Raw genomic sequence first — 26241 nt, forward strand, 5'->3', positions numbered from 1 at the left:
CGGTTTCGTTTAAAAAAATTTCCATTTCGGTGCTCCTCCACCCAAAACCATTATATAGTTTCCCTTTTATGCTTATTTTAGCCATTGCCAATTTGTATACACTATATTGTATTCAGTCATTTTAACTCTATAAATGACATTACAATTATCTGTGAATGTAAAAAAAAAAAAAACACAAGAAAGTTTAACAATCTTTATAAATATATTTCAGGTTCCATAAGTACAGTAAGCAAAATGGCAATCACTTCCTTCAATACAAAGATTCTGAAATGTCTGATTAAAAAAGAAATTACAAAACATGACTACATTTTACCAAAACAAAAAGCTCACATGAGATCTGGGAGGAAAAAAAACCAAAAAACATACTTTTCTGCTTTTCATTTTGTTTTTCTGCCAGCATAGTGTAGCGTCCCTCCTTCATGGCTCTCAGTATGTGCCTATAGTAAGGGTTGAGGTAGTGGTCAAATCGTAAGAAGTCAAACTGTGAATTCCGGGCTTGCTTTGCCTTTAGCATGATCTCAAACTGAGCACCCTGCTTGCAGACAAAACTTGCTGTGCGTTCAATGATGGCGTGCATTTTTGCTGTAGCTGGCTGTGTAAGAAAGATAAAAAAAATGTTGTCAATGAGAAACCGGCTTTAAATTAATGTTACAAAAAAAAAAAACATGCTATTAAAGGGAACTTTGCATCAGGTATTTTTCCATGTTAAATGTATGCATGATAAATGTCAAGTGCAGGTAATGTATTACTTCTAAAACAGATTACACATCTCTTCATCTTTCTTTCCCCCTAGAAGACTGGTGCCATCCTTGTTCAGACAACATCCAGAGTCCCCATCTACATCATTTCCCTTTATAATCATATCAGTCCTGGTGCTTGTAAGGTAGCCTTTATGTTTTTTAGCTGTACACATCTCTCAGAGATTACAAACCCTGATCCTGCCTCTCGCCTTGTGATTTGCTATAGTTACAATAATCACTGGAGGAAAGAACTGTGTCCCCTACCCTGAAACAGAATAAAAGATAGCTTCTTGGAAACTAAAACAGTTGCTGCAAATTGTGATATGCCGTGCATTTATTTAGGCAGACTTGTAAAGGTACATTTCAAAAAATTGCAGTCTAATAGTTTTAGTAGCTTTATTAAGATGAAAATAAAACAGTTACACAGGAAGATTGGAGGTGATTAAGCAGAGAGAGAGGGGGCTGGGAGTTAAACTCTTGTAGCCCCTGAAAACTAAATCCTGCAGCAAATAATCTAAGATGCAGTTAGTCTAAGCAGACTACCAGATGCTTAGGAGATACTTAGAAGTCCAGGCTTTGTGGAAAGACTGGGTGCCAGACTCGGGTTTGGATATGGAGGTTCATGGTGTTAGAAACAGCACTCCTTTAGGCCTCTGTCGAGAGTCTTTCCAGACTGAGCCATGGGCTGCTTCTGCTGTGGAACATGGGCACTCTGGCCACCAGTAGCCTCCTTAATGAAGTGTGGCAGTGCGTGGCAATGCCATGGTGTCATTTGGCAATATAGTCACCCAGGACTCACAGGCTGAGCAGTTCCAGAAAGTGCAAACTTTTACTGGGAAAGAGCTGGCTTTGCAGTTCTTCCCAGGTTTTCTGGATTTGGCTTGGGTTCCTGGAACTGGGAGATTTCAAAGAGCATTGGGAGGGATGGAATCTCCAATCCTGGGTCCAGACTTTAGTTGTGGCCAGCACCAAGTGGTTGTGCACAGCCATTATGAAGAGAATGCTGGCTAATGTTCAGGGCTCCACCTGGGAGACAGGAAAAACTCCACCCGGGAGTCAGATTGGAGTCCCATGGAGCAGGGTGTTGCAGGATGGAAAAGCCAATTGTGCAGTTTAGTACGAGACTGAGACTGTCTGGAGGAGCAGACAGTGGCCTGAGGTCTAAGGCCCCATTCACACCTATGCGCATATTACAATACGCGTCTGTCGCGCGACCGTCACGTGTTTTTTTTACCGCGATTCGCGGTAAAAAAGTCGCGCGACCGTCGCGCGATTCCAAAGGCTACTTGGCAGTATACAAATGGAAAACGCCCTACAAAACGGACCAATACGCAGCAAAAAACGCTCCGGGACCTTTTCATGCGTGGGCCGTTTTGTAGTGCGTTCGGGACAGGCGGAAATACGGACAGGTGGGAACGATACCATTGACTACAATGCAATTTATTTTTTTGACCGTTTTGTAGAGCGTTCATCGAGCGTAGGACGCGCTACAAAACGGTCAGGTGTGAATGGGGCCTAAGGCCAGAGCAGCGGTGCTGCACATGCAAAGCCAGGAGGCTGGATGGGCATGTGTTAACAAGATATGCTAAAGAATCCCTGCGAGGGTAATTGTTCTTGCTTGTGAACTGTCATTTAATAAAAGTGGGCAAGGAAGCCCTGAAATGAAGATTTCTGCGAGTGGATGCGTCCTTAATGCACTACTGTTTGGAGCGAAATCTCACAGAGGACATCCACAGCCTCTCAGAAGAGGCATTCCCCCTCCAAGGGCATTGACTCCCCAGCTTGGCACTTAGGCCAAAGAGAGTCCCCATCATGTATATACAGACAGAAACCTTAGGGCCCTTTCATACAGGAGCAGTTGTCTGCCCGTATTTGGCTGATCGAATACGCGCAAAGCCACTATAAACATAAAAACCAATGCACTTTAATGAGCATTATTCAGACTTTGTTGGTGGTGGTGCGGTACGAAACTGTGTGGCCCACAAAATAGTCCAAGCGCAATAAATTTTTTTTTTTTTTTACAGATTCTGCACGTTTGCGGCTATAGGAATAGCTGCAAACGAGCGGAATTTGTGCAGATGAAAGATTTTAGAATTTGTGTGCCGCAAGGGAAACGAAATCGCATTATGTGAATGGAGCCTTATACAGGAAATGAGGAGGAAAACCTCCAACAGTCCATCCACCATATGATTTAAAGCTGCAGGCATAAGTTCCAAGCACTCTAGGACAACAGGTTCAACTTCTATAGTAATCAGATCCCTTCTAGTGACAGACTAATTAGCTAACCAGCTAACCTGTGACAGATAAGGGTGACAGCTCAAACCCACTGCTGTGAAGGCTCCTCTGTCAAGGACTTGAGGTTCCATATCAGGCAGGGAGTCAGCGTCTGAAGGCTCAGAGGCCACTAAAGCTGTGGGCAGAACAGAAATAGTTTCTGCAGGGGAAGGCACCTCTGACCACAGAGCATTCATGATCTCTGTGGTCAGAGGGGGCCAATATCTGTGCTATTTGGCACACACAAATCCTGCACAATTGCACTAAAATCCTCCCTTAACTGAGCAGGAGAAGGCCACACCCAATGAAGGAAGACTCCACGGATAGCATAACTGGGGCAAGATTCTAGGCCATCAGTCATGCACCACAAGGGGTACACTGCAATCAGCACTGAAACCATTAATGGAATGTGAGCTGGAGGGACCATGTAGTGGGGACTGTTCCCCATGTCTTGAAACAGATATGCTGCACCGCAAGGCAACGCCATTGAGTAGACAAAACTAGATCTCAGGCACTCACAAACCCAGCTTCTTGGATATAGCATGTATAGTATAGGGTCAGGAGGTCGAAAGGTGACCAAGTCACTGGAGTCAGGCAAGCAGGGGCGGAAATGAGAGTTCCACATGTCTCTTGTGATCAGGAGCAGCAACAGGGAGGTACTTCCGAAAAGTGTGCAGGCGACACTCCACCCAGCAGATGACATCAACTACCAATCCCTCAGTGTTAACCCTTCCATGTTTGGACCTCTGGAAAGCAGGAGTTATAGCTGCACCCAGCGATCCTAGTAACAAGGTAGCTCCTGGTGCATAGCCTACTTACAAAGCGAGTCTATGGAGACAGGGTAAAGCACAGAGGCAATGCCACAGCTCTGGACCTTAAAAGGGATTTGTGGCTACTTTTTACCAGTACAGGCATGTCTGGAAAGCACCACCATGAGGAGCCCAGAGTCCACAGGTCACATTCCAGGCTAGTGGTGGTTCAGGTATGGCATCCAAGGACAGGCTTAGAATAAGTGGACCCAGATAGCTGCATATAGAGACCAGCTCAGCAGCAATGTAGAAATCTAGACTGAAAAAGGAAAAAGTAGCTAGCATAAAAAAGTTAGACTTTTCCTTCAACATTAAAAAAAACACTGAAGCATGCTGGGAGCTGGAGGGGGTTATTTTGGGCTGGCACACAATTTTTCTTTGCCAGTGTCCAATTCTCCTGTGGTAGTATTAACCATCTGCATCTGAATTCCTGTTTCCCTTAATGGACAAGACAGAATTATATTTTACTACATTTTGAAATAGTATTGTGACTATAAAAATAACCTTCCTCCCAGTTTATCCATGCTATTTAGAGCCACCAGCACCTGGCTCGTGTGTTTAAAAGAAACAATGTTTCTACTATCACAGCACAAGAAGATATATTTAACATATGACCATGCCTCCTGGAATTTGTCAGGAGAAAACAATGTACTGTATCATAGGAGACACTGAACCACCACAATTATACAAACAACCATCACCCGTCATATCCAGTTCTTGTGAACAAATAGAAGATTCATTTTAGGCTTACCAGTTCTACATCAGATGGCACATTCAGCCCTTCAGGTGCAATAAAAGGTTCTTCATTATCTTCAAGATCACTTGAATCTAAAAATATGTATTAATTAGCTTTAAGATGCTGGTACTGCAATAGTAAAAGTAATATTTGATTAAGCAATACACTAATTACAAACATTCCATGCACTTAGAAAATTGAAGAAGATACTCCTATAAGTGAAAGATACATTTGAATCTAAAACTATGTATGTGACAAGTATAATTAAACATTGAATAACAAAAGCAGGATTCAACAGAAAATTTACAACTAAGAAAACAATAGGTAATTACTTCTCTTTTACATAATGCAAGAAAAAAAAATTGAAAGTTGAATATCAGAGCATGGGCCTTAGCACGGGAGGGCCAGGTGTTAGTTTCAACTTGAGCATAATCCCAGGATCCAAGTGGCTCCACGGGTGAACAAGGACCAATTTTATGACCAACAAGTACAGCAGTACCTCGGTTCACGAACACTTCTGTTCGCAAACAGGGAGTTCGGAAAAATGTTGCTTCAGTTCACGAACTCCGCATCGGGTGACGAACACAACCGCAGCCATCTTCCCTGCTCTGACACTGGTCGTGGCTTCCTCTAGTCGAGATTGCGGTCTGATCACAGTTTGATTCAACCAGAATCGTGGAACGAATTAAGTTTGTGGACCAAGGTACCACTCTACCTGCCGGCACCACAAAGTGCCTGCACTTAAGGTGTGTCCCTGCAATGGACTCAATAGCATTATATAGGGATTTTGAACACCCATCTCTCTCGGGCGAAAGCAGTAATGCCAGCCACATGTCCCAGAAGCACTGGAACACAGGGCCATAGCTCTGCTTGGGGACCCATTTTCTTGGAAGGTCTGCTTTAAAGAGAATCTGTCAGTACATGCAGTATACCTGCTGCAAGTGTAGAGTGCATGCACCTACAAGTGCTTGCATGTACTCTCAACAGGCTCTAACACTCTGCTTTTACAGCCAAATGGCAGGCCATTCTAACGGGCACGTCAACACTTCCAGCAAATGGCAAGGCTTGTATGTTCACCCCTTCCTGCCTCCTGCATATTCTGTACTGGCCAGTGAGGGAGCCCATCAGACAATGGGCCGAAAGGAATTTGCGAGAAAAAGGGCTTTTGTGGCAAGCTAATAATCACAAAAACAAACTTTTGTTTACTAATCTCTGAAAGGGGGGGATTCCTATTATGCCGATGGTGGCCTCCAGCTTCGAAATGTAAGCTTTGGCATGGGCACCTAACACTGCTCTCTGAACAGGAGGCATTCCTGCTACAGTGCTCAAATCAGAGTATTCATGCCAATGCTAGCTTAAGGATGGCATCACTGAGAAGCGGAGGGGGTGGGGGGAGTGTGAAGCAGTCCCGTGTAAGTTTCCGCTTATGGGCCAGTAATTGGAAAGTAAATAAAGTTCTTAAAAGGACTTCATAAAATTAAATTGGACAGGGGCAAAAAATAATAAAGGGAGCAACAGGCATCACTTTTCTGGTGTGTGTGTGTGTTCTCCTTTGACGTAGTTTAAAGTGAAGTATAGTTTCACTTTAAAACTATGTGGATTCACTGACTGTGTCCTTCTCCTAAATGCTATTTGTCCCTTGACCCCACCTGTGCCATTTAAGAGGGCAAGGGAACTTCACTGTGTAGGCAGCCTCTCAGTGTCCCATATCATCTACTCCCGAGTTACGGGAACAATGGGATTTATCACCTGGGGCAGGCAGCGTGTGTGGTCCCCCGCCCTTACTATGAGATACTCTGTATGGCTCGCTTGCCTGCACTGTTCAGTGTCAGACCCTTGCTCCAACATCTGATTATCACTGACTGTGATAATAGGGGACGCCCACCTTATGTTCTGTTCTTTTGTATTGTTTCTTTTGAGACCAAAGTTTTTCTGTGTATGCTTATTCTTTGATATGTATGTGGAAAAAAAATCTCAATAAAACCTGATTGTAACAAAACTATGTGGACGTGTGCTGCAATAATAATGCTGAAATACTGAACTGTGCTGAACAAATGCCGCTTCAGGCTCCCTCCAGTGCTGCTCACAAAAGTTAAATCCTGTGCAAATCTTTAGATGGACCCTTATAAGGGGGTGCCACATAAGATTCCAGATTAACCAATCTTTTCCTTCAGCAGAAATTAAATGACATGCACTAAGAGGAGCCTGGAGCACCGTTTTCCCCAGGAAACATTTTACAGGGGTGTGGAAATAAAAAAAAAACACTACTTGTGCAAGGACTATAGCGGGGGCTCAACCAACTTGTCCCTTCATGACAATCTACTTGATACAAAAAATACTTTTAACTAAAACCGCATTTAACCGTGCAAAGAAGGTGATCGTGCTGGCCAATGAGTGCTTGCAATTTGCGAGCGAAATTCTAAATCCATAGTGCAGGGTTGCGCAGGATGGCAGTAAGGGGTATGGATAGTACAACCGTACCGGGGGAGGACCTTCGCCAAAAGAGAAGTATAGCAGAGGGGACCAGACTTGAGCGGGTAATTCTATTTTCCTGAACTACTTGGGAAAATGAACTTTCCCTTTAATGCACATTCCCTGGTGGTAGAGAGCACTGATGCCAGGCTACCACAATATGGCACACAGTGGAATGAGGGCAGCACTCAGTGCACACACATACAATACCCTATATAGTGGCGTCACAAGGAGGGTGTGCACCGGGTGACACCAAGCTGGGCGTCACCCGGTGCACGTCATTACATATACACATAATTATGTTACATGCACTTCACTGCCAGTGACCATCTTGGTGATGGATGCCAGCAATCAGAGGAGGGGAAATTCATCCAGCCGGATAAGGTATGACACCGGGTCTACTCTCTCCTGCCGCTGTCAGACACTTTCGGGTCCACGACCAAGTGCAAGACTTTTGAGAAAGGGAGGCGGAGGTGGTGGGGGGGGTGTTTATGGGGATGTGGTGCCCAAAAAAAATCTGCCCGGTGCCCGCAACTGCCCCGGGCTTCAGGAGATACGAATTGCATATTCCCATCACGTGGCTTTACCTAGCTTTATGGACATGTCTGTGTAAAGGCCACACCTTAATTACTTAACATGCTTTATTAGCTGCACTCTCCAACATCAAGAAGTAGATCTACCCCTGCAACTAGACATAATATTCCCATGCATGCTGAACCGCACCTGCACGCTCAGAAGCATGTTCACATGTAACGTACACTAGCTGTAAGCAGGCACTTAGCCACCCCAGTGATTTTGTATCACGAAATTGTATCGGATACAGAATGGCTCTTAACATTTTTGTTGCTGGGAAAAATTGAATTGAAAGTCAAAGTAATTTCGGTGGAGCAGAGATTTATAGCTCAGTTACCCAGCAACTGAAACAGAATGGTCAGGTTCAGTAACTACTCATGTTATGTAATGCAGCTGCTAGGGACCATGGCGCACCCATATACAAGAATTGTTGTTTAGTTAGGCATTATAATATGGGCTGCAGCATTGCATCAAAGCAATTTGTCGCAGATTAAAAACAATACTAATAATTGAATACGGCAATCACAGTTTTGATCTAACCCTAATCATGAAGTGATTAAATGTAAACTTAGGTGATTTACCAGGATAAGGATGACGGACTAGAGAATAATGTAATAAATATGGCAATTACCAATATTCTCTGGGGCCCTCACCGAGAGCTTAGCACAAGCACCAAGTTGTAAGGGAAAAAAAAAACAAAAAAAAAAAACATACTGCTAAGAAAAGGCTGTATGCCTGTCCTTTTTTTCTTCCCATATATACGAGGTATAAAATGATATGCTATGACATGCATAGGCTGGGGGGAGGATGCACGAGGAAGTTTTTTCTCTAAAACGTGCAATTATCCTTTATGCAGTTTATAAAAATAGATAATAAAGGAAGCATCACTACATGTGTCATGAGGCTTAACCAGAATGCAAACAACTCCCCAAAGTCCCTCACATTACTGCTTAAGGGTTCTGATGCGTTTGCCAACCCACTCACCTAGCTGAACTAGAGAATGCTGGAGAGGCTCGTTAGCATAAAGGGCATTTTAGTCAACCGTGTGTGTCATTTAAAAGGAACATTTGTTTTGTTCTAAACAACTAATTGGACAGAAAAGTGACTGCGGTGTGAAAACATGGCATTAGCTCATGTAGTCTCAAAGCAGAACGTCAAAAAAAAGTATTGTCTCATAATGGGAGAAACTGACAAGTTAAGAACAGCATTACGAACTGCTGCTCTGGCAGAGAGGGGGGGACCACAGGAGAGGCACAATGTTTATACTTATGCTTAAATTTAAAAATCAAATTGGAAGACTATTTATTGACATGAAGGAGGTTCAGGCCAGCAACAAAAACCGCGGCCATTTCAACCATGAGAAAAAAAATTGGCAAACGCTTCAATTATTGCACTTCCTCTCATTACTTAGTCAGTTTATCAAACATGCTTACATTTGGCCAACTTGCAAAATCAAATATGTGCAAAAAATATTACTATTATTCCAAAGGAAAATCTGTATTTACTCAGGCTCAATACGACCATTGCTCTCAATGAATACGAATAAGCCAAGATGAATACAATCGTTCAGACTATTTGTAAGGAATTACACAGCCATTAGATTGATGGCAAAAGGAGAGATTAGCTCAGATTGTACAGCTTAACATTCATTTTAATTAAAAACCTAGCTTGATGCTACATAAAAAGGAACTCAAATTGGAAAATCTTCCAGAAATGTCAATGTAGCATAGGGATAGGCAAACTTGGCACTCCAGCTGTTGTGGAACTACAAGTCCCATGAGGTATTGCAAGACTGACGGCAACAGGTACAGCTGGAGTGCGGAGGTTGCCTACCCTTGACGTAGCAGATCCATGGTCTTAGTGCTAATTCACACCTGGGCGTATATTCAGCGCTGATCGAAATCGCTGAAAAAGGCTCAAACAGTGAAATTCCATACTTTCCTATGTGGATGGTTCACACCTGGGCGTATTTCAGCCCATGGAAACGCGCTGAAAAAACGCCCTATGCCCAAACAAGTACAGGAGCTTACTTTGAGGCGTTTTTCCGCGCGTATCCATTGGTATTCCCGAGTGTGGCTCGGGGTTAACAAAGCGGTAACCCAGAGCCACACTCGGGAATACAGCGTAGGACTTACCTTGTCCGTGATCCCCGCTGTGTCCTGCGGCCGCTGCCGACTTCCGCCCCTTGCGAGCGGCCGCGTCGCAGGGGGGCGGAACCGGCGGGAAGTTTGAAAGTTTAAAAAAAAAAAAAAAAAACACGAAAAAGAGAAAATAAAAAGGAAAAAATAAATTTCAAAATCATACCGCCAGGGAGGTATAAAAACGAGAATCGAACACGCGTTTCACTGAACAAAAAAACGTGCTGATAAACGAGCAGAAAAAACGCGCCTATGGTACACCCAGGTGTGAACCCAGCCTTAAGTAAAGGGGAAAAATAAATAAATCTGACATCTAATAAAATACACACTATCAGCTTTAGCTTTTCTATGCACAAATAGGAGAGAACAACTTTGCACTGTACAACCACCATCAAAAGACACAATTCAACTTATAGGAAGGTATAGAAGTCACTACACAAATATACAAAACAAAGTCAGTTGAGCTAAGACACATTAGAGTCAAACATGAAGCACTCACTATAAGAGATATACTTTTAGAGGGATTGGGACTGTGTTACAACCAACGCACAGTTATGAGGCTGTGGTTGGTACGAACCCAGTTCACCCAATCACGCTCAAACTCTGACCTCCACCTGACCCAATTAGCTGCAGAGAGGCACATTCCGCCTATTGGCAATACATCACAAAGGGGCGAAGGAACGCCCACACCACAACTGCCACTCCTGATTGGGTCGGAAGCAGGGGGTGGCAATCAGAGTTTTTAGTGGGCTTGGGTGAAGTCCAGCCTCATCACTAACAGCTACCACACCATATTCATTATCGTGTATTCAGAAAAATTTTTGTTTCGTTTTGGATGGAGTAGTGAAGAGTTAAAACCCCTTTTGGGCTATTTGTTTTATTGCTGGTGTAACCGTCATGGAGATTTCCTTCACTTCCTCTCCTAGACACAGGGAATGAGAAGGAATCGAAATTTCCATCAGACAGTTGTCACGGAAACATTTTACACCATTGGATGACTGAGGCTCACAACACATTACAATCTGATTGCACAATCTCCTTTAACCACTGCTGCACAGACGGCATTTTTTTTCTGCGGGCACGCACGGGCAGAAAAGACCCGACCAATGCAAACACCCGTTACCGGGTGTTTCACATATAGGCGATCAGCGGCTCCATAGCTCGTTGCTGATCTCCGTCACCAAACAACTAGTACAAGGGGCTGTCTTGTTCAGGGGTGACATTAGGTCGATCGTTATCTACCAATCATTCACAACGCTGGAAGAGCGGTGCTAGTGCAGCCAAATGTGTCAGATGCTGCAGATGGGGAGGGGCATGCAGCATCCGACACGTTCAGCACGCCCCTCCTTGCCTGAGCAGCGGACACATTCGGCCTGCCCCTCCCCACCTGCATTATCCAACACACAGAGGTATATAGGACAATGCTTTAACCATGCTCGCAGAGTGGCCACCCATTGGTATGGAGTCCCATTGGATAGATGATCAAATTCTGACCTCTATAGTTGGATAGAAACTGATTGGAAATATTAGTTAAGTCCTAAAATTACATTTTTACAAATCTAAAGTTGATTGTACATTCAGATTGTAATGTGTATGGTGCCCCTAACCCTCACCTTTTGCTTTAATTATAATGCCAATATTTTGGGTCTAATTGATAATGGTGACCAAGACACTTAGAGGGGTGAATCCACCTTGAGGTGACACGGACGATAACAAAAACTTGACCGAAGGTCTGACCCTTCTCCACTTATCCAAAACAAAAATATTTGCCTTTACTATCACTTCAAATTTATATAGCTGTAAATTGTAAATACAAAACTTTTCTTTTAGATTTGGATAGCGGTGAGGTATGTTAGAACATCTGGAAAATTTGTTTTGGCTGTCCGTCTCCAGAGATTTTACACTAACTTTTTTCCCCGGTATTCAAACTTTCACTGCTGTATCCAGAACTGGAAAAGAGGGGAACTTCTAATGGGGACATCGGTTATGGTGACAATTGCCTAAGAGGAGATTTGTTCCAACTCTGTAGAGATTTCCTCTCACTTGGAAATAAACTATTACTTTACAAAAAAACAGCACTGGCTGATTGCATGGATGCTGAACCGGCATTCAATATCATTCTATGTGTAAAGACTGCAAAATGTATGCATTATATTTTAAACCAATATAATATATTGTCCAACACAAACAAAAGCACAGCATAGCATGAAAACTGTGGAATTTTGCATTTGTAGATCAGGACTTGTAGCAACAATTTAACAGTTACCTTGAGTCGAGTGGTTTACTGAAGAAAATAACCTACCAACAGGTCCAAGCTTCTTAACTCACTGGGGGGGGATTTATCATAACTGGAGCAGATTTGCACAGTAACCAATCAGCACCTCTCTTTAATTTTCAAATCTTACCTGGGCAAACTGAAGAGAGAATCTGATTGGTTGCCATGGGCAACTGCTTTAGATTCCGTCTGCTCCAGTTTTGATAAATTCCTCCCAATAGATACTCCCATGTTTTCACTCCTAACAAATAAACTCACTCTACTTTTCTCAACTACCCACAAGAATGAAGATCTAATTTATGTTCTAACTTTAGAATTATATATTTTTTTGTATAATAAATAAAATTGGTCATTTTAGGCTTTGCATACTAGATGAACCTTACACATTTATATTAATACTTTTTCTTTTTTTTTTTTACAGGGTATAAATACATTTAAAGCCACGCTTCGGGCAGAAATAAAATTTACCCACCACAATGGGTGTGTGAATTATAATTAAAAAGCTGTGTGTTATGTGCAGAGGGTGGTTGCACAGTAGAAAAATCTTACCTTGCAGCACGCCATCTCCTGCACACAACGCCCAGCTTCCGGGCACTAAAGAGAGGGAAGAGATGCTGCTTGAGCTATATAGCACTCTGGCCGCACCACACAACCCTTTTCCCTATCCTCAATTCACAAAATGTCTGGTGCTTTTTTCTCCCTTTTTTTAAAGAATACAAGACATTCTGTGATAGGAGGGGCGATATTGTCACATCCTTGCCCCTCTCCCATCCTCCTCCAATAAAAATGTCTTATATTCTTTAAAAAAAATACCAAACATTTTGTGAATGTCAGCAGCAATGAGGAGAGCAGATGAGTTTTCCTGACCAATCTGTGCTGTTGCTATTGCAGTTGAGATGGAGGGCCTGGGTTAGGAGGGCCTGGGTTAGGAGGGCCTGGGTTAGGAGGGCCTGGGTTAGGAGGGCCTGGGTTAGGAGGGCCTGGGTGCACCAAGTTTCAATGTAGGTATTTCAATGGAAATAAAGTAGTATTACAGTGTAATATTTCCCCCCCAATTATGAACTCAGATCAAAAATACATATTGCCCAAAGTATTTATTAAAATTTTTGCCAAAGCACTTACAATCATCATGTTTCTAAACAGCTGGCTGCAACTCTCTCATCTCCCCTTCCCTGAACTTTGTCTAGTACAGCTTCACAAGGGACAAAGCAGTCTCCAGCTGTCCATTTACCAGCTTGAAAAAAAGAAGAAGGGGGCAAAAAGCAGAGGAGTGGCTTGCCATGCAATGCCTGTGTAGATATCAAGATGCAGCTAATCAGCTCACACAATGGGTGCTCCATAGGACCCTGCAAGGGAAAGGAGCCACCCCAAAACAAGATGTCACGACCAGTGCTCAGGAGCGGGCTGATTCTGCCCGGAAATTAAAACTTTTACACATCAAGGAGCAACATTAATTGTAACAAATGTATTTATCATTTGAAATATCTTAAACATTTTTCACTTTAACATCACTTTAGGCCACTTGCCTGGAGTGCAACTTTAAAGGCTGTTCCCTATGAAAAGATAAGTAGCATCAATAGCAGATACACATTCACAAATCTACCTTTCTCATCCTTCTGTGGCTCCTCCTCTTCTGTGGGTTGTGAAGGATCATAATAGTCACTCTGGTACTTAAAACCCACTGTATTATATGTTCCATCTTCTGCTAGGGCTTCGCTTAGCCGCTTATATTCTTCCTCTTCAAGGGAAATACAAATATATAGTTAAATCAGATAAGCTAAAAGGAAACGTGATCAGAAAATCAACAGACTTCTGAACTCAAATACACTAATTTTTCAAATAAAACATTCCTCATATTTACAAATGGACGTGTGCAAGACAAAGTTCAGTTTTCTGAAAATTTGTCTGCACTGTCTCTAAAAAAAAAAAAAAAAAAAATCAAACTCCAGTGCTCTGAAAAGCTTGGCAAATAAAACTATCCTGAGGTCCACATTCAGACAGCTGTTTTCCACTCCAATGGGTACTGTCAAACAGATATCAGAAAAAGTGAGTACAAATAAATAAAGCTTTATGCATCTTTGTTACGTCTTTTCACTCCACACAAGGGTGCCATTTGTTAAGGACTGTACTGGGCTGAAATAGTTGATATACCTTGCCGTGCCTCCTCTTCAAGCAAGTCCGTATGCAAGGCTAAATACCTCTCTTCATCACACAAAGCTTCTATACGAGCCTCTTCTTCAGATAAATTGTAGTTTCTGTTCCATGAGTTGTGCTCTGCATCATATTCAGATAGGTCATGCAAATGACCTCGCCCATCATACCTGCAACATGAACACCATGGTAAGAAGAAAGTACTGTAAGCTTCAGTGCTTTCTTATAGGAACTTGCCTCTCTAAACTGCCCTGACAAACTAGACCCACCATAACATGTTACAAAGTCTTATCTGTTTTATCTCCTCTTTGTCTGGCATTTTGAGTTGTACACAGTGGCTGTTGGAATACTACATTCACTACTACTGCTAAGATCTCAATCTTTTCATGTAACTTCAAATGAGAATTCTAATGCCAAATGTTTTCTGGCAGTTCAGCTTACCGTATGTTTTTCAACCACTTACTATGAATAGTTTGTTTTATGCTCGTGCAATTGGGGGTGTCTGGAAACGTCTAATTTACATTCACACAAACCCGAACACATAAATACCTATCCGAAAGAACCAAACGCTGGAAATTTTCTCGCTTCTTTCTGCTAGTTCCGCACCCGCAGCAGAAATCTTCGCCAGAGAAGCGTGGATCTCTTGGTGGTAAAATCATGGCTAGGCTCGACCCTTAGCCAAATGGCTGAAGAAATAAGTTCTGGTTATGTAGTAGAGAGACACACACATACATGGCAATAGAAACATACATATGTATTTTAAGGAGGCTTTGTCAGTAAGAAAAGAAACCAGTAATTAAGGGGCCCAATTAGAGCCAAGGCTATTTGCTCTTGTGCCAATTGACCCACATGAAAATTGGAAACTTTGAAAAATAAGATATGCATAAAAAAAAACAGCCTAGTTATTATCCAAAGTAAATATATCAGCCATTCCACATAATAGCAGATCACAGTGAAATTATAAAGAATAAAAAGGAGCACCAAAACAGCAGAAGAGATCATCTAGGTCACTGACAAAATGAAAGGTATATAAAAATTAAAAAAAAAGGCAGCAAATAGCCCACAATAATTATAAAAAGCAAAACCTCCTTAACTTACAAACTAGATTATTTATATTGAAAGCTGCTTAATAACAGAACATAATACAAACACATTAAGCAGATATGACCACTTAATGGTGTTTATTAGGGATGCACCGATACCGGTTTCTCGGTATCAAGTAAAAGTACCGATATTTTTTCTTCGGTACTCGCCAATACCGAATACCGATACCGGAAGTCCCATTAAGTAAGCCGGGCATTGTGTAATGACGACTCGCTGCCCGGCTTCCTGATAAGCTGGGAAGCCATCTCCATGATCCCTCATCAACAAGTGACGAGGAAGCATGGATCCGGCTTTCTGGCCAATTAGGAAGCTGGGGGGGCGGGTAATGACTCGCTGCCTGGCTTTCTGATTGGCCGGCTTCCCGACCAATTAGCTTCCTGATTGGCCTGGAAGCCAGCTCCATGCTCCCTGGTGATGACTCGCTGCCCGGCTTCCTGATACCGGAAGTTCCAGTATCGGGATAGGCATCGGGAGCATTTGGGGGAGTATTTGTACTCGCCCACATACTTGGTATCGGCGCATCCCTAGTGTTTATATTCAAACAATCCCTCTGACTGGAAAGTAAGGCTTCAAACATATCTTTTCCAAATGAAAATAAAATAAATCAAAAAGAAAATTGATAGCAAGTCCATGATCCACAAAACAACGGCTGGTCAGGTAAGTTAAAAACAAAAACAGATGCCAAGAATGGAAATTTAATACAGTAGACACTAATGGAGGTCACCAAAAAAAAGGTCTAGCCAGTATTTTGGCAGTAGTGGATACGGACTCTTCACATCACGAGTAAGAAATGTGGATCTCTGACCAGTTTCATTGGAAAAAGATTTGTACTAGTGAATACTTCTTTCCACAACTGAAACAAGATAAAATAAGCTAATGCCCTTCCAAATGTAACTGGGAAGTCCATCGATGAAGATTTCCTCCTACAAAAATGACTGAAAATATAAAAAACCGCAGGGCATACAAACATCGAGCTCAAGAACTGGAGCTTTTTTGCAGTAAAAAGGTTAAATTCAAATTCAGTATCCAACAGCAAAAAAAAAAAAAAATTTTAATGAAGTAAAAGTTCCCTGCAAAAACATCAGTCAATGCTGAGCATAACTGCAGAATTCCACAACAACCAATCATATAAAAGGAATCACTTTAGACACCACAGATTTGCTGAACATCCACTCACAGGCTTCCACTACTGCAAACATCAACAGTGACTTTTCAACATTGGACTTGGGAAATCTTAATAGACAAACACCCTCTTTTTCTGGGAAAAAAGTTTTACAACAACATGAATGGACCAACAACTGTAATGAGGAACAAGGGAAACTTATTTTAGTACACTGCACAAAATTGCAGGTTTGTCAAACAATGAAGGAAACCTTAGTCACATCTAAGAATATTGCCGAGTGAAGCCCAGAACACATTCTACTTCCTTATAAACCAGCAAAGAAGAAAAATGTTCCATGCAAATTGTATCCAAATCCAATAAAAAACCTAAACAAAAAGATTACTCTGCAAAAATCAACACGGCCTGCCAAAGCACAATTTCTAAAACGGAGATCTCATACTTCAACTGTCACTATTACTTCTAGATGTCAAGAAGAAATACATTGATTTAGAATCACAGTTTTTGGATGGTAAGCAACAGGATACTTGGAGCAAATACATTAGGTAAATGATATAGTTTCACTACAACACCGTACAGAGATTTAAAAACAAGCCATATTTGAAAAGACAGAACAAGAAAAACTGGCAGCCAAGGTACTAACTACCCTGAAGATCTGTCAAATATCACAAGAGATAAATACTTTAAAAGGGACAACTCCAGGCACAATTATCTTCGGAAATTCAGCAAGGTGAGCAGCACCTATGCTGCAAACATAAGCTGGCTATACACTAAATATTTTCTTTGTCACACCTGCGGGCTGAACAAAAAAAAATATATATATATAACAGATTCCTCCATCAAAGCTTACGAGAGTTGATCAAGAAATCTACTGCGGTCTTCAGTGTATTGTGATGGCAGCCGTCGGCCTCTGTCAGAATACCCAACCAGAGCCAGCAGCTCATTGGCTGCCCGCTCTGTTCATTCGAAGATTTTCTGACAGCAGCAACCACTGTGTGAATTTCAGGAAGTTTATCAAGAACCAGATGAAATTTGCATAGTGTATGGCCAGCTATAGTTAACTGCCATAATTAGATCTTTCTCCTTCTCCCTGTATATTTTCAGTATACCTAAAGATGGAAGTCCAACTACCGCTGAATAGAGCCCACCCCAGCTGTAGCACTATAGGTTTCATACACCACAGTGCTGTAATCCCATCTGTGCCCTCTTCTCCTTCTGGCCAATCACAAAGCAAACAGCCCTCGGCTCCATTTTGTGACCAGACAGGCGCAGAGGGGGACAGAGATGCGACCAAAGAACTGAGGTCCGGGAGCTGTAGCGGGCACGGAAGCTCAGCAGCAGCTGGACTTCTAATGTACAATGAAGATTTGCAGGGAGAAGTTGGTAGGTTGGTTATGACAGATGGCTTAACAAATGTCACTCTGCAGCTCTAATGAAATGTGGATTATTGGGTTTGCACTGGCTTTCGCATGCTGTTAATTGGGTTCTGTGAAAACAGGTCCTACAATGTTGTGTAGGGCTGCAACAACTAATCGACATAATCGATTATTGAAAAAGTTGTCAACTTTTTCAATAATCGATTAATCGTCTTCCGATCAGTTGGCCCTGTTCACGGCTCCACACACGCTGCGCGCCGCACCTCTTCCCCACCTCACGCTTGCCGCTGCCAGACCCGCCCACCCGCATCCACGCTCTTCACCGCACCTCCTCCCCACCTCACACTCACCGCCTGCCCACATCCACGATCAGCACAGGGATGCAGGGAGAAGAAGTAAGGAGGAGCAGGTGGGGGGGGATCACAGCCGCCGATAGACAGGCCCGATTTCAGAAGCAAGTTGCTGGAAGACTGCTCAGATAAGCCTGCACTTTCCCACACATGGTGCTCTGTAATGTATTGCTGGGATTTGTATTCCTCTATAGCTGATGGTACATTGTGCTGTATATTATACATAGGAATACAAATCCCAGCAATACATTATACACTGTATGTATAATGTATTGCTGGGATTTGTTGTATTCCTATATAGCTAGTGATATTCTGCACTGCACTGTATAGAGGACTACAAATCCCAGCAATAATACATGATACAGTGCAATGCAGAATACCACCAGCTATAGAGGAGAACAAATCCCAGCAATAGTACATTATACAGCGCAATGCAGAATATAGCCAGCTATAATGTACTATTGCTGGGATTTGTTGTAGTCCTCTATAGCTGGTGATATTCTGCATTGCGCTGTATAATGTACTATTGCTGGGATTTGTAGTCCTCTATAGCCGGTGCCATTCTGCATTCATTGCTGTATAATTTTACACTTTCCTTTTCACTATATTGAACACCACTCCAAGCTTGCTCCTGTGATGGACTACAATCTCAATACAAACTAGTAGTCCATCACTGGAGCCATTTTTAATTTTTTTTTTTATTGTTTATCCGATTAATCAAACTTAATAATCGGCTAACTAATCGATTTTGAAAATAATCGTTAGCTGCAGCTCTAAAGTTGTGGTAAGCACACAACATTATAAACACAATTGGAGAGGAGAGCTACGTGAATGGTTGAAAAGTACTTTAAGATTTCTGAAATAAGCATAATATAAACGCTATACTTGTTACATTGAAAGCATCTCACATGACAAAACCTCCAGTTCAATGTCAACTATACGACACATGCCAATGCTGCCTCAATGTCCTGGGAAACAGATCATCTAATAGACCCTAAAAAAGGTATCAAGCTATTGGTCCATTTTTCTTAACAAATATAACCTGAAGTAAAAGCAATGAATGCATGCTTGTAATGCTTTACACATAAACATTGCCCTTTCTATACATCAGATGTAGATTTCTTCCTCTCGTATGATGCTTAAAAATGTACTTCTCTTACTTCCTTTAGGTCTTCAAACTATACCACTGAAAGCATTCGGTTATATATTTTCAAGTGCCAGAAATCTTTAGGCTGATAACTTTCCACAAGGATGGGATATGGTGATGAAGGGGGCAACGAGTAGGTCTGTGTTCTTTGAAATCTTTCAGAAAATAAGTAGGCAGTGCTGACACCTCATGCTGAGGAATACAGAGCTGTGTTGTCATGTCAAAGGGGAAGTCAATAGTACAGTGGTACCTCGGTTCACGAACGTAATTCGTTCCCCGATTCTGGTTGTGAACCGAATCAAACTGTAATCAGACTGTGATCTCGACTAGAGGAAGCCACAACCACATGTCAGAGCAGGGAAGATGGCTGCGGTTGTGTTCGTCACCCGATGCGGAGTTCGTGAACGGAAGCAAAATTTTGCTGAACTTCCTGTTTGCGAAAAGAAGTGTTTGCGAACCGAGGTACCACTGTATATCTCTGGCACATCAACAGCTATTTTTCTGCACATGCGGAGATTTTCATGGTATAGAGCATGGTGAGACCTGCATGTATACCAGAGATGTATGAAATATTTCTAATTTTGCCTTGATATACACTTTAACTACTGTATGTATTTTATAATACTGAGTCAAGTAAAATAATTATCCAGTATAAAAAATTAAAATTTAAAAAACACCATACCATAAAAGAAAAGCCATAATTAACACATAAAGGCAAGAAAAACACAATCAAGAGCTTTCACCTGCAATATTTTATTTATTCCAGTAACCCCAAGCAGGGCCAATCATGCTAGGAAGCTAAAAGTTGTTAGAACTGCAGAGATACTCAGCACTGACTTTTAATATCACATCTATGCAATGTACGGAAGTGAGGTGAAATTTAACCTTTCTATTGCAATACTAGTGTTATGAGCTTTGCTGCTACCCCTGTACTGTCAGAAAGGCCTGCACTCGCATTATTAGGGTTCTGGGTTCTCATCCCACATACTTGTTCCACGTCAGTGACATACAAAGTAGTCGGGCAGCTATAATTTTCAGAACGAGATCGGCAATGGCAGCTAAAAATGTCTCTTAGTAAAGTAGCGGCGTTTCACTGTCACACCATGCGAGGGACATTGCAGATTATATGGTCCCAATGTCAATGGTTTTATACATAACCAAAAGCACCCTTAGGAGAACACTATCACATGATACAGTGAAATATTAAAGTAGATGTAAACAGTAACTTAATGGTTTCGTTGGCACTGTGAAGCAAAAACTTCCGGCATCTTGTTTCTTTTTCATCCTTTAAAGGAGAACTATGGGGTTAAGGCTTTTCCCCATAGTTCTCCTTAGGGTAACGGGAGGACACTAGGCTCAGTATACAATTATGACTTACAATTATACAAGCGTGACTGACAGCTGGCTCTGCCTATCTAGAGGCAGAGCCAGCTGTACCCGCCCCACTAGTCAGTGCTGGCGGATCGGAGCGGGGAATCCAGCCCCTCCCCTGTCACGGCAGAGAGCCGTGACAGGATTGAGAGGTGAGCGAATGCCGGTATGTGTTCGCTCACCTCCCGATCTACTGAGCCGACCTGTGACAGTCTCATTGTCACAGGTCGGCTGGAATTATGAGGTGAGTGAAAAGCACTCACCTCATAGTTCTCCTTTAACCTCCCTGGCGGTATGATTATCTCAGTATTTGTCTTTCTATTTTTTACTTTTGAATTTCTCGCCGGTTCCGCCCCCCTGCAATGCCGGTGCTCGCAGGGAAGAAACCCGGAAGACGCCCGAGTACGGCTTGGGGTTACCGCTTTTGGTACAGAAAATGTACCCCCCGAGCCACACTGGGGATTACCGCCAGGAAGGTTAATACATATCAGCACTAATGATCTCCTGAATCTCTTTGCAGCCACTTCCTGTCTACATGCATGCACTCCAGCAATGGTTTCACATCATTTCTCGGTGCAAAGCAGCTCAGTCCCCACTAGGAATCATTTGACAGGGTGACAATGATTGAGCATGATTGGGGGACAGTGACAGAGCGTTGTTACACTATAAGAGGAAGTGGCTGAACAAGGGCCTTCATAGGAGGATCATTGGGCATCATATGATCTAAGAATAATGAAAATAACCTTTTTATTTACCTGGTTGTGTTGGAGCCCCTTTTTTCCCGCGTCTGGGTTTGCATCTACTTTAACATTTATTTCTAGTTCACATGTGATAGGCTGCATTATAGAAAGGCTATGTAATAACCCGCTTTTAAATGTTCCTTCTCAACTGCTTTTATATTAACTGCATACACTTTCTAATAAACCGCAATGTAAATACCTTTTTTGGGTTTCCAAGGAGTCCTGTGACCACAAAGCTCCAGCAAGAGCCTGTCTGTACAGAGCTGACAACACTGCTGAATACTTAGTGCTGTGAAGTCATTCCGCTGGCATCCACAGATGTACGGTGTTTTTGGCCCTGACAGAGTTAACTCTCACCTCCGCACATAAATTGTATGCAATGAATATAAGAGCAGTGAGGAGGCAACATTTAAAAAGGTGGATTAAAGAGGACCCCCCCGGTCCCCATATCATACTGCCACCATTACTGTAGTAACGTATCTTTGAACATATCTGGCCACCTTTCTTCCTGTTACCACATGCTAATGTTCCTCACTCCTATAATCCGACACGCCATTTTAACTAGTAGACGTCATTGCAGCCCGCTCCTAGTTCCACATTTTCACTGCCTGCCCACTGATGTCAGCACCAGATCTCAGCATGCACTGTAGGAGATCTGTCGCCGTTTGATACATTACACATCTGGGGGGAAAATGCCTTCCCCACACTGAGATCTCACAGTTTATAGATGTGATCTCTCTGGGAGGCACTGGTGATGTGGGCTTCCCAGGGGAGAGCTGTGAGGCCCCTACTAGGTCACCAGCGCCGCAATATACCAGGAAGTGGCACTACTGTTTGATACATTTACTCTATGGAAGGCACTGGTGATGTAGACTTCCCAGGGAGGAGCTGTGGGGCTCTGACTAAGTCACCAGCGCCTCAATATACCAGGAAATGGCATTAAAGTAAGTGTAGCAGCATAAATCTTTTATTTACCAAATGAACAGAAGATGTTTTGACATCAGAATGCAAAGCTGCACCAGGTATGTATAGTGTTGGGTGTGGGGGGGGGGTTCTTCTTCTTCTTTGCTACTGTATCTAATATTGCTTATTGTGCCTTCCCCTCATTTGCAACTATATGTATATATTCCATATATCTTTTTTCTTTACAAAACAGCTGAAACTTCTGCCTTGATTACCTTGGCAAGAGTGACATAGTCCCAGCTGCCTGCATCCTCTTCGGATACACGGGTCATGCATCCCAGGAGACTATGGGGCGATCTATGCAACAGTGCGAATTTGCCATGCAGTTTACACCACGGTGCATATGTGCAGAATAAAAAAAAAGCACGCTGTGCATGTGCTGCACAATCTACGCTACACTGTCAACTGCAAGAACCAGGAAGCAGCAGGCTCCCTGATGACATAAAAAGAGACAATGACTGCATGGAGCCTGGCATGTAGCTGCGGATTACACCACACACCGGATTCAATGGGTGTACGTTTTTTAAAGGCAACACAGCGCACAAGGGTAGGTAGGACCCATGCACATGGGTGCAAAACTGCAAACGTAGGCGTATTGGCATGTATGGATAGAAAACTCTGTACACAGGTGTACCAACGTTTACATGCGTGTAAGCTACCAAATGCAAAGCTTCTGCAAACGTCTGTATACCTACACACAGCATTTACATACATTCCACAAATACAGGCACCTTATGCGCTGGATGGCAATATGTCTGTGTGAACGAGTCCTAATAAAGGAAAATAAAAATGTAAGGGGGGGGGGGGCTCCTTTTTTTTTGCATAGCCATTCCTTGTAGCAGACTGGGTGGTTGGCTTCTTCTCTATGCATGGTGCCCTTGTCTAGACTCTACAGGGATCGTCCACTGTGTATACAATCCAATGGGATGTACACAAAGAGGGATGGCACATAGCCAGGGACACCCGCAGGCCTGTCTAGCAGCAGAGGAGTCAGAGCAGCCACTGAAAACATAAACAATCAGATCGGGTTAGATTAGGTAATGGTCACGAGCTTCCAACCGACCTATCGATGAGAATGTGGGGGTCTCCCATCCAAGGGATGAGGTGCTTGCCCTGCTCGTGGTACAAGGCCTTCTCGTCGTCTCGGAACACTTTGCAGGCATAGCCGAACACCAGCAGATCCGCCACCGCCTGCTGCTTGGCGCTGCTCTTCTTCCGAGGAGCCCCTGAGAACATCCCGACCTGTCTGAACGACTACACCGCAGGAAGGTACACTGAGGGCCTCCGACAGCTAGCGAGCCCCAGAAACAAGATGGCGGCCCCCACACTTCCGCTTCCTGTTCCGCCGCAGATTCCACGCTCCGCTCTCCTGCAGGCCTCGGCGCCGTCTCCGGTGTTCTGAAAAAAAGCATTGCTTATTAATATGTGGTGAACAAAACACACGGAAGCTGCGGGAACGGCTATCGGCATAGTTAATGTGCATTCTGTTTTGTTTCAGAAAAAGGAAAGTGCGGAGCAGAGATTATAGACTTCCGCCAACCACAATATGGCGGCCGGGATTTTATTTTACAGTCATTTAAATGTGTCATTTTACATATAGTGTAATTCAACTTTTGCAGCCAAATTGGGATAACACCTAGTTTATAATTCACATAGCAGCGCTTTAAAGCAGAACTCCAGGAAAACAAATTCTTAACCCTTGCAGTGGGGTTACCTCCACCCTGCAAGGGTTAACTGCTTGTTTCACAAATAAAAACATTATACTCACCTGAGCCTCAAATCCGGCTAGCTGTGCAGTGCCCCCACCAGCCTGTCTCGCTGCAGTGATGTTATGTCCCTCGGTGTCCTTATATCCTATACATATACGGTGTATAGGATGTGATGATTCATGGACGTTAGACCCGCAGAGCGGAGGGGGAGACACTCCAAGGACTGGTCTAACCATGGGACGGCTGTCTCTTCCTGTAAGAGGAGATGATTATGCCCTCTTGGTAAATAATACTTATATTACAAATCTGTGTTTTTGCATGTATCAGATAAAATTCATTAGAATTTAAACAGTCCAAAGAATCTTCTAGATCCTCTCAATTGCCATGTCATTCCATGAACATATCATCTATGTATCTGTGCTCTGATAATACATGGCACATATACATAGACAAGGCATTATCTCGGAATACCATTTCATTCTTAAATCCTTTCATTCATTGAAATATTCATTAACTGCTTGATGAACGGGAGCAGGAAACATGAACATTGTTTAAAACCACTGACATGAGGGAGATCAGCATACTTCCAAGGCTGCAATCTCACCTCCGATCACTGAATGTGGAAGTGAGGTGCATTACATAATTTGTGGTTTCAAGCTTCAAGCTGCCATTTCTTTGGCTGTTGTAGCCAGAGAGAAGCTGGTGAAGTAGATCTCTGCTTCATCAGCTTCTTTGGGGACCCTAGGTGACATTAGGGGTCTGATAGATGCCTGATGTTTCCATATAGAGGACCTAAAAATACTAAAAAGGTCACAAGCACTCCAGCATGTAGAAAAGTCAATGTTTATTGACTTCACAGGTGTCACATCATCAGAGCGACGTTTCGGAACAGCAAAGTCCCTTCCTCAGGCAAAACAGATAATAAAGAGGACCTGTCACATCATATTTGCTGTTATGTAGGGGACTTGTTGGGCTCAATCACACAATCTAGGGCCATCAATCACTGTTAACACTAAATTGATGAGCAGTAAAAGCTGTTATTTGGGTATGGTATTTTTTTGCAATTTCGCAGGCGGAGACAATTTTAAGGTTTGACATGTTTGGTGTCTATTTTCCCGAAATGACCCCATCTTATATATTTTACCCAAAAAATGGGTAATAATAAATGTTTCCCTACATAACGTAGGGAAAACTTGTTTTTTTCAAAATTTTCAGTGCTTTTTTCTTTATATAGTAAAAAACCCCCAGTGGTAATTAAATATCTCCAAAAGGAAGCTCTATCTGTCCCCAAAACAATTATATAAAATTAATTTCAGTACCGCATTGTATGACTTATAATTTTCAGTCAAAGTAATGCTGTGCTGAATACTGAAAACTGGCTTGGACAGGAAAGGGGGGGGGGGGACAACCAGTGACAGAAAAATCCCGTTATGTGGTACAATGAGCGCTGGTCCATGCATTGAGTTAATGCTGTTGATGGGTTCCTCCGAGTCCGAGGCAGACCCTCAACAGCAATTTAGGTGGTCACAGCACGGTGATCACTGCAATAGCTGATCGCAGTGATCACCGTACTGTGATAGCCACCGAGACAGCTTTTAGCTCACTGTGGTGTGGTGTGGAGCTGGAAGCTGGGTTAATGTGTTACACAGTGATACGAAGTATCTCTGAAGAGAATACAGTATTTACTCAGAATACTTAGTTTCAAAAGCCCCTTTAAATAAACAAAAAAAATGTTAGTTTTTAAAATTTTTCCAATTTTAGGAAAAAAGTTAAAAAATATATTTAATAAAAAAAGGGATAAGAAAAACTAGTGCTGAGGAGGCTATTAAAGTTAGGAGACAAACATACCACATTCTAAAATTGTATTTCACCCCTTGTACTCTGACTTTTTTTCAACCTAACTCTGTAACTATGTATTTTGTGACCTATAACTCCCAAAGTAAACTGAAATCCCAGACACATGATATACCCTATAAATCAGGACAAATAAAATAATTTATTATGAATTACGTTCTGTTAGCTACACTAATCATGTACACATTATTATTGCCAAAGCTGTAAAAAAACAATTTTTTTTCCATTCTTTGTATTTTTTTTCATAAAAAATATTATATAAGCATCTGATTAATTAAAGCCCATTTTGCCCTTTAAAAACAGTATATAATATGTGTGGGTGCAATGAATGAGGAAGAT

At 42.5% G+C, this 26241-nt stretch overlaps 1 protein-coding gene across 2 annotated transcripts in view; it reads right to left on the minus strand.

Annotated features, from left to right (window-relative positions):
* The window catches only part of SFSWAP (splicing factor SWAP homolog), a 111049-nt gene extending 87413 nt beyond the window's left edge, over positions 1–23636 (minus strand). For both annotated transcript variants that reach the window (XM_018558356.1, XM_018558355.1), the window contains exons 1-5: positions 23403–23636; positions 14169–14338; positions 13621–13755; positions 4575–4651; positions 367–592 (exon numbers count right to left, since the gene is read on the minus strand). In XM_018558356.1, coding sequence (XP_018413858.1) covers positions 367–592; positions 4575–4651; positions 13621–13755; positions 14169–14338; positions 23403–23575 — 781 coding nt within the window. In that variant the 5' untranslated portion in view covers positions 23576–23636. The remainder of the gene's footprint in view (positions 1–366; positions 593–4574; positions 4652–13620; positions 13756–14168; positions 14339–23402) is intronic.
* Positions 23637–26241: the final 2605 nt, after the last annotated feature.

The sequence above is a fragment of the Nanorana parkeri genome, unplaced genomic scaffold, assembly GCF_000935625.1.
Source record: "Nanorana parkeri isolate BGI_ZX_2015 unplaced genomic scaffold, ASM93562v1 scaffold334, whole genome shotgun sequence".
Classification (NCBI taxonomy): Eukaryota; Metazoa; Chordata; class Amphibia; order Anura; family Dicroglossidae; genus Nanorana; species Nanorana parkeri.